The 11,981-nt window shown below is 59.8% G+C and overlaps 1 protein-coding gene across 1 annotated transcript in view; it reads right to left on the bottom strand.

The window, feature by feature from the left end:
* The window catches only part of PTPN23 (protein tyrosine phosphatase, non-receptor type 23), a gene marked incomplete at its 3' end in the record, with an annotated part of 16,470 nt that overhangs the window by 3,891 nt on the left and 598 nt on the right, over nucleotides 1-11,981 (bottom strand). Inside the window, exons 2-20 of the mRNA XM_014955729.1 lie at nucleotides 10,044-10,118; nucleotides 8,529-8,656; nucleotides 7,839-7,915; nucleotides 7,132-7,181; nucleotides 5,848-5,979; nucleotides 5,357-5,437; nucleotides 4,501-4,632; nucleotides 4,287-4,334; nucleotides 4,033-4,089; nucleotides 3,608-3,666; nucleotides 3,250-3,329; nucleotides 2,931-3,045; nucleotides 2,554-2,619; nucleotides 2,081-2,226; nucleotides 1,299-1,628; nucleotides 1,039-1,193; nucleotides 744-895; nucleotides 320-499; nucleotides 1-79 (exon numbers count right to left, since the gene is read on the bottom strand). Coding sequence (XP_014811215.1) covers nucleotides 1-79; nucleotides 320-499; nucleotides 744-895; nucleotides 1,039-1,193; nucleotides 1,299-1,628; nucleotides 2,081-2,226; nucleotides 2,554-2,619; nucleotides 2,931-3,045; nucleotides 3,250-3,329; nucleotides 3,608-3,666; nucleotides 4,033-4,089; nucleotides 4,287-4,334; nucleotides 4,501-4,632; nucleotides 5,357-5,437; nucleotides 5,848-5,979; nucleotides 7,132-7,181; nucleotides 7,839-7,915; nucleotides 8,529-8,656; nucleotides 10,044-10,118 — 2,142 coding nt within the window. The remainder of the gene's footprint in view (nucleotides 80-319; nucleotides 500-743; nucleotides 896-1,038; nucleotides 1,194-1,298; nucleotides 1,629-2,080; nucleotides 2,227-2,553; nucleotides 2,620-2,930; nucleotides 3,046-3,249; nucleotides 3,330-3,607; nucleotides 3,667-4,032; nucleotides 4,090-4,286; nucleotides 4,335-4,500; nucleotides 4,633-5,356; nucleotides 5,438-5,847; nucleotides 5,980-7,131; nucleotides 7,182-7,838; nucleotides 7,916-8,528; nucleotides 8,657-10,043; nucleotides 10,119-11,981) is intronic.

Below are 11,981 nucleotides of genomic sequence, written 5' to 3'. Positions count from 1 at the left end.
GTCTTCCAGCTCCGGTGGCTTCTTCTGCAGGGCGGGTTTGGGGGCCGTGGGACGAGGGGGGGGCTGCTTCTTCATCTCCCTGCCGGGTGGGGGGGACAGAGGGGGCTCAGCGGGGGGGTCCTCACCTCCCATGGGGCTCCCCACCTTCCCCAGGGCCACCTCACCTCCCCTGGGGCCACCCCACGGAAGCCAAAGCCTGGAGACGCAGCCCAAAAGCACCCAAAAAGGTGCTGCCCACCTCCCCAGGGGGAGGGTGTCACACCAGGGTGACCCCCCCCAACCTCTCCCGTCTCCTCCAGGGGACACGGCCACCACCTACTTCTCCAGGATCTGCTGCCTGTTGGCCTCGGCGGTTTGGCAGGCGGCACGGGCCTTCTCCAGGAGTTTGGCGGCTTTTCCCTCCAGGTCGGTGTAGAAGTCCTTCCCCTCCTGAGATTTCTTCATCAGGTCCTCGTAGGCTTCGTAGGAGGCCACCAAGGTCTGAACGGTGGTGTTCCACCTGGGGACACGGGACAAAGGGGCTTGAGCAGGGAGGTAACGCCAGGCCAAAGCTCCTGGAACCTGGGGAACCCACCAGAACCCACCTGGGATGGCCACCGGGAGCAGGACAAAGCCACCAATGGCCTCCCAACAGTTGGACATGACTAGAGAAGCCAGCAGTGACCCCACACCTCTCCTTGGGGTGACACCCAGACCCCACCAGGGAACACTCTGCCCTATGCCTTGACCCACACACCACTCACTTGTGCTCCACCTCAGCCAGGGCCTTGCGCACGGCCGCGTATTTGACGTTGGCGTCCGTCAAGGCCTTCAGGACGTTCTCCTGGGCAGCCAGGTTCTGCTCCAGGTAGACCTTGATCTGGTCATACTTCTTCAGCTGCTCCTCAAAGAGTTTCTGGAAGAAAGAGGAGGATCTGAGGGGCCACAGGAGGCCGGGGAGGCTCAGGGGCGGGTTGGGAGGTGGCAAAGCTCTTGCTGCAGCCCTGATGGGAATATGTGACATGTGAAAGGACCCCCCAGACACTGCCTGGTGCCTACCTTCATCTCGGAGCGGTCGGTGGTGACCAGGGAGGTGGTGATATCGTCCTTCTGGATCATCTCCCGCAGCTGCTGCTCCAGGGACATGCGCTGGTCCCTCATCTCCTGCACCTTGGCCAGGATTCGCTTGAGGTTCTGCAGCACCTGCTTGTCGTCTTGGGGGACAGGGAGGGATGAGTGGTCACCTCAGACCCCTCCGAGCTGGGCCAGCCCCCCCTGGGGACGCAGCCAGCCCCCCCTGGGGACGCAGCACCACTCACCTTCGGTCAAGGTGGGCGAGGGCAGCGCGGCCCGGACCTGCTCCAGTGGCCCACTGAGGAGACGGAGGTTACCAATGTGGAGGTTCATGGCTTTGTGGAGCTCGGTGTTGGTGAAACTGGCCTTTTCGTGCACCTCCATGTACTTGGAACACTCCTTGCTGACCTCGGCCAGCCCCGGGGACAACGATGATGATGATGGGGGAGACCCCTGAGGTGGTGGGACCTTCCCAAGCAGCTCCTGAAGCTTCCGCTCCTGAGCTTCGTCCTCCTCCAGGAGGTCTCGGATCTCCTTCAGGGAAGCCTCCACGTCGGTGAAGACCCCAGAGAGCACTGTGCAGGAGAGACACGGAGGCTGGCACTGAGCCACCACCTCTGGGGACTCCTGGCTACCACCTCCAAGCTCTCCTGGCCCCACCTGCCCCAAGCAGAGCAGCCTGAGGAACAAATCTGGCCATGGGAGACCAGAGGAAGGAAGGACACAACAGCCCAAGCACCTGGGAAGGGGCGTTCAGGGCTTGTTTGTGCTGGGGAGGTTGCCCACAGTGGGCTCCAGGTAGCCCATGGGCAAGGGACAGGGTGGCCACGGCCCACCAGTGGGGTGACAGGGTGACACTGAGGATGTGGCACCCCCCACCACTGGCCAAAAGGAAAAAAAACAAACTTTGGGATTCAGGAAATTGTATCAGAAAAGAACCAACCGTTCCCAACGTCCTCGTGCCTGTCCCCAGGGCCAGCCCAGACCTCCCCAGTCTCCCCTCCCAGTATGTCCCAGTGTCCCTTACCCTGCATGGACTGGACCAGGTTCTTGACGGTGTCGGGGCGCACGCTGAGGGCGGCGCATTTCTCCATCAGGATGGGGGGGATGTGGTTGTACATGTCCAGGTTGTCCACGGTCTCGGGGTCCAGCTGCATGGAGTCCATGAACTGGCTACAGGTTGGAGAGAACAAGCCCCTGAGCAGTGGTAGATACCAACCCTGACCTCCCTGTGGGTCCCCCACCCCAAACCATGGCCAGCTCAGGGGGGTATCACCCCCCATGGCCCGAGGAGGGTGAATTTGGGGAGCAGTGGCTGGGACTGGAACCCGCTGAGGGACGGGGTGTGCCCCAAAGCTGGGCAAACTGGGATTTGATGGTGCTCAGGGGATGTTCCTGGGGTGGGAAACCCAGTGAGGGGACAATCAGGACACCCCCAGAGCTGCAAATTCCGGGGGGGAACTGCTGGGATCCCCCCGTTCAGGTGGGGATCACACTTACTCCAACACTTCGTTCTTGGCTTCGATCTTGGCCATCACGTCCCTCAGCAGTTTGGCCTTTTCCTCGCTGCGACGGAGGAGAAAAAACATCAAATAGTCCTCCAAACTCCAAACCTCCACCATAAATCCCAAGCGCCCCCAAGCCCTTTGAGAATCAGGTGGAGCTTCATCCAACCCTTTGGGACCAGCTCCAGCTGAGACACGGGGACAGGAGCCCCACACGAGGACAATTCGGGGACGTTTGGTGGTTCCCCAAGGAAATCTGGGGCTGGTTGGGTCCCCAGCAACTCCCTTCAGCCTGAGGGGACCTCGTTGGGCTTGGGGCTGGAGATGTGTGGCCCCAAGCTCCACGTCCACCCGCCGCAGCTCGGGACACACCTGTAGAGGGACGAGGCCTCGTGGGCAGCCATGGGCACCAGTTTGGCAAAGATATCAGGACCAGTGACAGCCGGATCCGTGGGGTTGACGGGGAGGGCTTTGACCAACGGGGCACCTGGGGGGAGTCAAAGACACAACACACCCCTGAAACCTCCAGGAAAACCTTGATTATTCCCAAGATGGATCCTCCCGCCCCACACCTTCATGCCTAGCAGATGCCAGATGACGGCACGAAGCCCCACCAGCCCCAGAGCCCCGTGTGTCACCCTGTGTGTCCCTCTCCCATCAGTTGGCAGGAGAAGACACTGCCCACCCTCACCTTTGACGGACTGCAGGGTGTCCAGGGCAGGCACAGCTTCGTGGTAGATGAAGTCATTGTCCTTTTTGGCCGAATTATACCTAGAAATGACAAGTGACATCACGTTGGGGAGGAGCAGATGGCACCCCAGCCCCCTGAGCTCACTCCCGGTGGGGTTGGGCCCTGGATTTCTTGGTTTCACTTCAGGGAGAATGAAGAACAACCTCTTGAGAGCCTTCAGGCAGCACCAGGCACTTGGCTCTGAACCTCAGGGGACACTGGGGACAGTCCCCTGGGCTGCTCTGGCCACCAAGGCCTTTGTGACCCCCCGAGAGAAGCAGGAGGGTCACCTCCAGGGGTGCCCCATGCAGGGACTCACTTGCCACCGATCACATCCATGGTGAATCTCAGGGCTTCCTGGACGGTTTCTGGCTGGCCCTACAGAGACAAGAGGGAGTTGGCACAGGCAGGAAACGGGTCTTGTTGCCACGGTGGCCCACCACAGCCCTGCTTGCCATGGCCACAGCCCAAGCATGCCCAGAAGCCAGCAGCAGCTGGCTTTCCCCTGAAGCCCTGGTAGATCAAGCTGCCAGGAGATCCCAGAGCCTTGGGCTGGGCTGGATGTCCCAGAAGGGAAGCAAAGCAATGCTTTGGGAAGCCACCAGAGCTTTGCCAACCTACTCAACAAGGAAAAAACTTCTAAACTGACACCAGTTGTCACCTTCTCAGAGTGGCATCCCACTAGGCCTGAGAACAATTAGTTGAAAAACCCAATTATGGTGAGCAGATGGAGCAGGAACATACCTTGGCCAACTTGATGGCTTCGTTGAGCTTATCCAGAGCGCTCTGGAAGTAGATGACCTGCAGAGAGACCAGGAATTGGGGTGAGAGACTGGGAATTGGGGTGAGAGACCAGAAGAAGGTGCCCCTGCACCATCACCAGTCCCCGAGGGGCTTTCTGAGAGGACCCACAAACGCTTTGCAAAGAGGCAGGACATCCTTGGTGACACACTCGTGTCCCCAGGGCTGAAGGACGGGATGACACGGCTCTTGCTTACCCTTTCCCCAAACTTCTGCTGCTCCTCGGCCTGTTTTCCCATGTGCAGCTGCAAGAAAAGACACGTTGGGGGGTGTGAGAGCTCCTGAACCCCAGGGAGATCTTGGAAATGGGCAAGAAACCCCTCACAGAGAAGCCCAAACCGGGGTGGGAGCAAAGGGCAGGTCCCCCCATTGCAGCCAAGCAGCACCCCCCAAGTTGGTTTCCACACTTACATGGGCCACAGCAGCAAAATAGTAGATTTTCATTTGAACCAGTTTCTTCCAGTCCTTCTGGATCTTTCCCAGCAGCGAGGCCGTCTCCGAGTTCTCCAGCGCCCGACAGGCCTCTTTGTAGTAATCCACCACCTAGAGAGAGGGACAGGGGTTTGGAACCCCCCCAGAAATCACAGACAGGGACCCCTCCCACCAGCCCAAGTTGCTCCAAGCCCCCTCCAACCTGCCCTTGAACCCCTCCAGGGATGGGGCAGCCACAGCTCCTCTGGCCAACCTGGGCCAGGCTCTCACCACCCTCACACCAAACAAGTTCTTCCCCACATCTCAGCTCCATCTCCCCTCTTTCAGGGTCAAACCCTTCCCCCTCCTCCTAGGGCTCCCCTCCCTCATCCAGAGTCCCTCCCCAGCTTTCCTGGAGCCCCTTGAGGGACTGGAAGGGGCTCCAAGGTCTCCCTGGAGCCTTCTCTTCTCCAGGTCCTTCTCCTCTGGGCTGCTCTCCATCCACTCTCCACCCAGCCTGGATTTGTGCCTGGGATTGCCCCAACCCAGGTGGACCTGGCCTTGTTGAACCTTCTGAGGTTTGCACAGGGACACCTCTCCAAGTCCCTCTGGGTGGCATCCCCGTCCCTCTACAGTATCTCCCGCTCTCCTTTGAGGAGCTGCTGGTTGTGCTCACAGCCCCAGGTGACACCCCATAATACTGTGTGACCACACTGCCACCGTGCAGGATCCAGGACACCTTCCCCGAGGCCCCGACCCCACGTGTCACTCGGTGCAGGAGGAAGAGGGTTGTGCTGGGGACAGCAAGGCAGAAAGGGACAGAGTTGGGCGCAGCGGAGATGGCCCAGGAGCTCACCTGGGCGCTGATCCGGGCCACCAGGAAACTCTTCCTGTTGTCCAACATGGACTTCTCCAGGAGACACTCCTGTGCCTGGCCCTGCCGAAAAGAAGAGGGGAACAGTTGGGTTTTCCCTACACCTCAGGAAAAGCAGCTTCTCCTGAAGCACACAAGGAGCCATCCCAGTGTGACCAGTGCCCCGGCAGAGGGAGAACCCAGTTCCTACCAGCATGAGGTTGATGTTGAGGTTGAGGATCTGGTGGCTCATGTCGACGCTGTAGGAGTGGGGGAAGTGGTCCCGCAGGTAGGTGAAGGCCCCAGCAGCGCACTGGAAATGGGTGCAGGAAACCTTCATGCCCTGAGAGGAACGGGGAGAACAACATGGTGGGCCAGTCGAGGGGAACAGTTGGGTTTTCCCTACACCTCAGGAAAAGCAGCTTCTCCTGAAGCACACAAGGAGCCATCCCAGTGTGACCAGTGCCCCGGCAGAGGGAGAACCCAGTTCCTACCAGCATGAGGTTGATGTTGAGGTTGAGGATCTGGTGGCTCATGTCGACGCTGTAGGAGTGGGGGAAGTGGTCCCGCAGGTAGGTGAAGGCCCCAGCAGCGCACTGGAAATGGGTGCAGGAAACCTTCATGCCCTGAGAGGAACGGGGAGAACAACATGGTGGGCCAGTCCGTGGCCATGGGCACGTGTGGCCACCATGTTGGGCCAGTCCGTGACCATGGGCACGTGTGGCCGGACGTGAGGAATTCATGGAGACTCGGCCAAACCAGAGAAGCAGCCCCCTCCTTTCACGCATGATGGGCCAGTCTGTGGCCGTGGGCACGTGTGGCCGGACACGAGGAATTCGTGGAGACTTGGCCAGACCAGAGAAGCAGCACCCTCCTTTCACACGGGGGATTTAGGGTGATAAACCCCAGCTCAGGGGGGGTTAGATGTTCCCCATGCTGCTGGTGCCACAGGGGGATTTAGGGTGATAAACCCCAGCTCAGAGGGGGTTGGATGTTCCCCACGTTGCTGGTGCCACAAAAATGCTGGGAAGACACGGGGAGAGAGTTGGGGGGTTCAGCCTGGAGAAGAGAAGGCTCTGGGGAGACCTTGGAGCCCCTTCCAGTCCCTAAAGAAGGGGGGCTCCAGGAAAGCTGGGGAGGGACTCTGGATGAGGGAGGGGAGCCCTAGGAGGAGGGGGAAGGGTTTGACCCTGAAAAGAGGGGAGATGGAGCTGAGATGTGGGGAAGAACTTGTTTGGTGGGAGGGTGGTGGGAGATGCCCCATCCCTGGAGGGGTTCAAGGCCAGGTTGGACAGGGCTTGGAGCAACCTGGTCTAGTTGAAGATGTCCCTGTCCATGGCAGGGGGTAGGACTAAATGGCCTTTAAAGGTCCCTTCCAACCTGTTCTATGATTTTACGCCTCCTCCGAGACCCTAAAAAGCAGCCACCACAAGCCTGGTGTGAGATCCTGGGGCTCTAGACAGTTGGGTGTCTTCTCTTGACCATCCAAACCCCAAACTGTGTCAGATCTCTTCTCTCCTGGCCCTACATGTGGAGAGTGGGAGATCAGCCCAGCCACCAAACAGGCAGAGCCTCCCTGGAGAAGGGATGGCAACGACTGGGACAGGGAGGGACACAACCACGAGGAGGTGGCTCCTCATAACATTCCAGCAACACCGGGTCACAGCAGACATCTAGAGACACCTGTGACCACCCAGGTTATGGAGGAGAAGTCTTTGAGGCTACCAGCTTGTGGCTGTTGACCACGGGAGAAAGAAAAGGTGCTGAGGGATCGTTACCTCCTCGGAGACTCTCTTGTCCATGGCGCCCAGCATGGAGTGCAGCGCACCTGTGGGAAGAGGATGGCAACTCAGAGGGGAGGTGAGTCCACCCTGCCAGCCCCCCGCCGTGGCACCTCTCCTGGAGAATGGGTGTCTTCTACCAGAGAAGCCTAAATCTCCAGCAAGTTGGCCACCAGCAGCACCCAGGTGGCTCTCTGTGCCCTGTGGCACTCAGGATGCCCACCTCGCGGGCATTTCGGGGCTACCAAAACAAAACCACCCCACTCTGAGCTGTGATGGGGCACAGCTGGAGAGACAGGGAGGGGGGACAAGGGTTAGATTTGCTGCTTTTACACCCATTTGCTGTGGGATGAGCTGGACAAAGCCCGACGGTGGCTGTCACCATGCCAGAAAGGTGACACAACCTGATGTCAGCCTCCTCGGTGATGCCTGTGACCGAAACGCAGGACCAGGGTGAGCTCAGACCAGGAGGAAAAGAGAGGTGGCTTCTGACCAAAGCCAAAGTCAACCTCTGGGGCATCTCTGACTCTGAGCATCCACAGCCACGTAGAGCAGGGGAAGAGAGACAACTAGACCGAGCCACGGCCGCTGGTGGGACAAGGTGGGCCACCAGCCACGCCAAGGAAGGGTGACGTGGAGCAAAAGCCAGGCAAGAAGCAAGGACACCTCTCACATCCAGGGCAACAGGTCTCCCAGGCCCTCACCGAGGTTGTAGAGGATGCAGGCCTGCTCATACTTGATGTCCTCATGAGTCACCGTCTTGCCTGAGAAGATCTCAGTCCTGTGAGGACAGAGAGAAGGCTGGTTACGGGCTGTAGGTGGAGGTACTGGTGTTCCTGGCCACGGGTCACAGGCCAGGAAAAGGATTTGGTAGAAGACACGCTCCCTCAGGGGTTTGGAGAAGGGTCCCTCCTGCCTGGCATCATGCTGGGCATCGAATCAAGGCAGTGGGAGCTGGTGGGATGGTGTGTCTCCACGTGGTGGGCTTGTTTTGGCTTTGAAGGCACACAGATAAGCAACTCTGCCACCCCAGAGGATCTCAGCACCGTCCCCTTGCACGGTGACACCGGCCTGGCTTTGCCCTGTGTCTCCTCAGAGCCAACCGTGTTGCTTCATGGCTTGGCTTCGATGTTCTGCCAGATCCCCAGGGCAGGACACCATGTCCCAAGAGGTCCCCAAGACACCCCAGTGCCACCCAGGCAGAGCTGCTGGGCTTCGGAGAGGAGTGTATTGGACGCTGGTGAGGGACACACGCAGGGAAGAGGGAGCAGTCGCTCTATTTTGGCTCCACCTCCCAATTTGTGACCTCCCAGCACTTCAGGATCCACAACCTTCCAGCCCCAAGGCCCCAGCCCCACACCCAGGAGAGGGCACAGGGGGGAGAAGCTCCTCACCAGGCGATGGGGACTGCTGCCTCCTGCTCAGCACCCATGGGAATGCGGCTCTGCAGGTAGTGGAGTTGGCCAAAGTATTTCCGCAGCGTGCTGCAGCCCTCGAAGTCCCTGGGCACGTTGACGGCGCTCTGGAAAGGAGAGAGGAAGAGGAAGAGGATGCCCCGAGGACAGAACCACGCTGACGGGTGAGGTGCCAGGCAGGAAAAGAGTCTGCCTGGTTGGTGGTGAGATCCGTGGGCGTGAGGGGACGGCCAGAGCCGGGCACCGGGCGGTTTTCCAGGGATGAAGCGGCCCCTTCAAGGATTTATGGAAAACACCTGCATAAGGCAGCTGGAAAAACAGGTCTGTGCACCTAAAAATGAGGCTGGAGGGAGCTGCTTTATGGATCCAGAGCAACCGGTTCAGGGAGGAAAAGTCTCCGCTCTCCCCAGCGCAGGCTCCGGAGGGAGAAATAAACGGGAGGGAATTTGGGAGCAAAGGAAATGACCTGGAGAGGGCACGGGACCCGCTGCGACAGCAAAGCGGTGCTGGGAGAAAGAAGGGAAGAGTGGGAGACTCTGGAAAGGTTCCCCAAGCTCCTGATTCAGGGTTAAACCCATGGCCAAAGTTCCTCAGATCTTGGGCTGGGGGGTGTTTAAGCCCCCACCCGCCACCGCTGTGCTTTGGAGATGCTGGTGAGGTGACCTCAGTGCCAGTACCACCAGTTATTCCAGCTCCACCCTGCGGATCAGGCACCGGTTCCTGCTTGGGGAGAGTCTCTGACCATCTCCTGCCAGTTTTACCCCCCGTGTCTCAGCCCCGGGGCTGAGGCTGAAGGGAAGAGTGGGAGACTCTGGAAAGGTTCCCCAAGCTCCTGATTCAGGGTTAAACCCATGGCCAAAGTTCCTCAGATCTTGGGCTGGGGGGTGTTTAAGCCCCCACCCGCCACCGCTGTGCTTTGGAGATGCTGGTGAGGTGACCTCAGTGCCAGTACCACCAGTTATTCCAGCTCCACCCTGCGGATCAGGCACTGGTTCCTGCTTGGGGAGAGTCTCTGACCATCTCCTGCCAGTTTTACCCCCCGTGTCTCAGCCCCGGGGCTGAGGCTGCCTCCAACCTGCTCATCAGCCCCCCAAAATTGATGACCCCAGTGCCTAACACAAGCATCTGGACTCTGGAGGCAAGAGCAAAGGGCTGATTTATTCCCTGCAAAGACCTCAGGCACCCACCCAGGTGGACAAAGCGATTCCTTCCACCCAACAGGGAACTCGTATTCAACACAAAACCCCCCAAATTCAGGGAAGCAGATACAACAGAGCCCCAACACCCAACTCCAGCACGCTCCTTGGGGAGCCAGAATCATCTGGGGAGCCCAGGACGCAGCCCAGCTTGTCCATGGGCCACTGGTGAGGAAAAGGAGCAGCCCCAGCAGCGCTCAACCACAGCTCCCAGTCCGGGGAGCTCCCATTTCCCCCAGTTTGGCTCTGGGAGGTCACACCAGGGATGGGAGCGATTTGGGAGGGAGCCTGGCTTTACCTGCCGGAGCAGCTCCAGCTTCCGCAGCTCCTCGTTGTAGTTCTCGGGGTTCTCCCCATAGTTCTTCAGGACAAACTGGAGGAGGAAGAGAGGGGTGAGAGCCTGGCCCTGTCCTACACCCACCTTCCCAGTCCTGGAGCTACAACTGGAAAGCCCAGAAGAAGCCCCTGTGGCGGATCCGGCAGCACAAAGGGGCAGGTGTTGGCTCAGGGCCTTGCATCTCCTGGTTCAGAGGTTTTTTGCCCCCCCAAAACCCCCCAAACCTTGCCCAGCTCCTGCTGAACCTCAGCTTAAAGCAAGGCCAGGGCACAGGGAACTGCGGGGACAACGGCCAGTGGTCAGACACCGATCCGGCACGTGCCAGGAGCTGATGGGGATCTCGGAATTGGGGTGGAAAAGACGGAATCGAGCAGTGGTGAAGTCCTGAGGAATCACCAGCAAACGGGACAGACTGAAGTGAAGTCACTCTGGATTCATGACCGATACCCTTGGACAAAAGCAGAGCCCCTTGGTGACCATCAGAGGGTGAATGTCACACAAAAAGGAAACGAAACGGGGTAGTGCGTGGTGACACCAACAGCACAGCACCACGGCCCCTGCCGGAGGCTCCCGTCTCACCACGGAGAGGAGCTGGAGCCAGGGCTTGGCCAAAAATGCTCCGGCGTCCCTGAGAAAGGCCCTCGGTGACAGCTCTGAGGGAGCTGTAGGGACAGAGCTCCCCAAACCTGCATCTAGCGAGGGTTTGGGATCCCTCAGGTCCAAGCATAGCTCAGGATCCTCCAAAGGAATCTGGGCAGGGATTCATCCAACCTCCCCAGCAGCTGTAAGGGAGAGCTGGGGACCCACAGCCCCGCTCTGCCCCAGCTCAGGGAGACACCGGGGGCTTGATCCACCCCAGCAGCTGTCAGGCTGAGGTTGGGGACGTTTTGAGGGGCTGCCTGCACCCTCTGTGACCCCACAGCACCCCTGGCACCCCACCACCACCCTGGCAGGCAGGCACGGCAGGGCCGGAGCCACGCCAACGGCCGCCGCACCTTGTCCCGGCCGGCACCGCATGACTCAGCTCCATGATCCCTCAACACCTTCCTCCTGGCACAGGGAACGTCCCCGCCACCCTAACGCCACTGCCTGGGTCCCCCAGGACACCAGCACCCCAAAAAAACAGCGGGGCAGGAAGTGGGTAGTGACAGAAAGGCAGGAGAAACACACCCCCCCCCCCCCCCCCCCCCCCGGGGGGGGGGCCCCCCCCCCCCCTCCCCGCTGGCCCTTCATCCTCCTTCCACATCAATAAATCATGATTTTCATCCGTAGGCGGCACTAGAAAACACCAGGCACAGGTGGAGCTTGTTTACAGCTGCTTAATTAAGTCCTTCACCTCCCTTAAGCCATCAGCTGGGGCTCTGCTGGGGCAGCAAGGGCAGGTCATGTCCCCCCCGTGGCCTTCGGTGGCCACCGGTGAGGAAGGAGCCCATCACCTCGCGCCCACCGTACTCTCAGCCTTTTCCTGATGAAGGGATGGGAGCTTTTAATTGACCAACAGTCAGTCAGGCTGGGCTGCGGGCGGGGGGAGAACCAGCTCCCCCCTCCTCAATTCCCTCTTTTGAGAGGAAATGGGAAGCAAAGGAGACACAAGGGATCCTCCTAACGACACCCGTCACATGCGGTGGGGACGGACTTGCCAACTCACCGCTTGTCCCCGAGCTGGGGAAAGCTCTGCCCGGGATGGGGAAGGCCCCAGAGACTCCCCCCTCCCCAAATTCTGTCTCCCCCCGGCAGCTCCCGCAGACCCCGGCCGATGAGGAAGGTCCCACAGCCCAGAGGAAGCAGCAAAGCGAGTGGGGCCGAGCCATGGGTCACGACTCCCTGACCCACAGTATCCCCCACCCTTCCCCAGATATAACTCCCTGCCACACCAGGTCCCCCCAAAAATTTCTCATC

This window comes from Calidris pugnax, unplaced genomic scaffold (genome assembly GCF_001431845.1).
Source record: "Calidris pugnax isolate Ruff unplaced genomic scaffold, ASM143184v1 scaffold272, whole genome shotgun sequence".
NCBI lineage: Eukaryota > Metazoa > Chordata > Aves > Charadriiformes > Scolopacidae > Calidris > Calidris pugnax.
The sequence above is the reverse complement of the archived record's forward strand: the minus strand, read 5'-3'. Positions and strand labels throughout refer to the sequence as shown.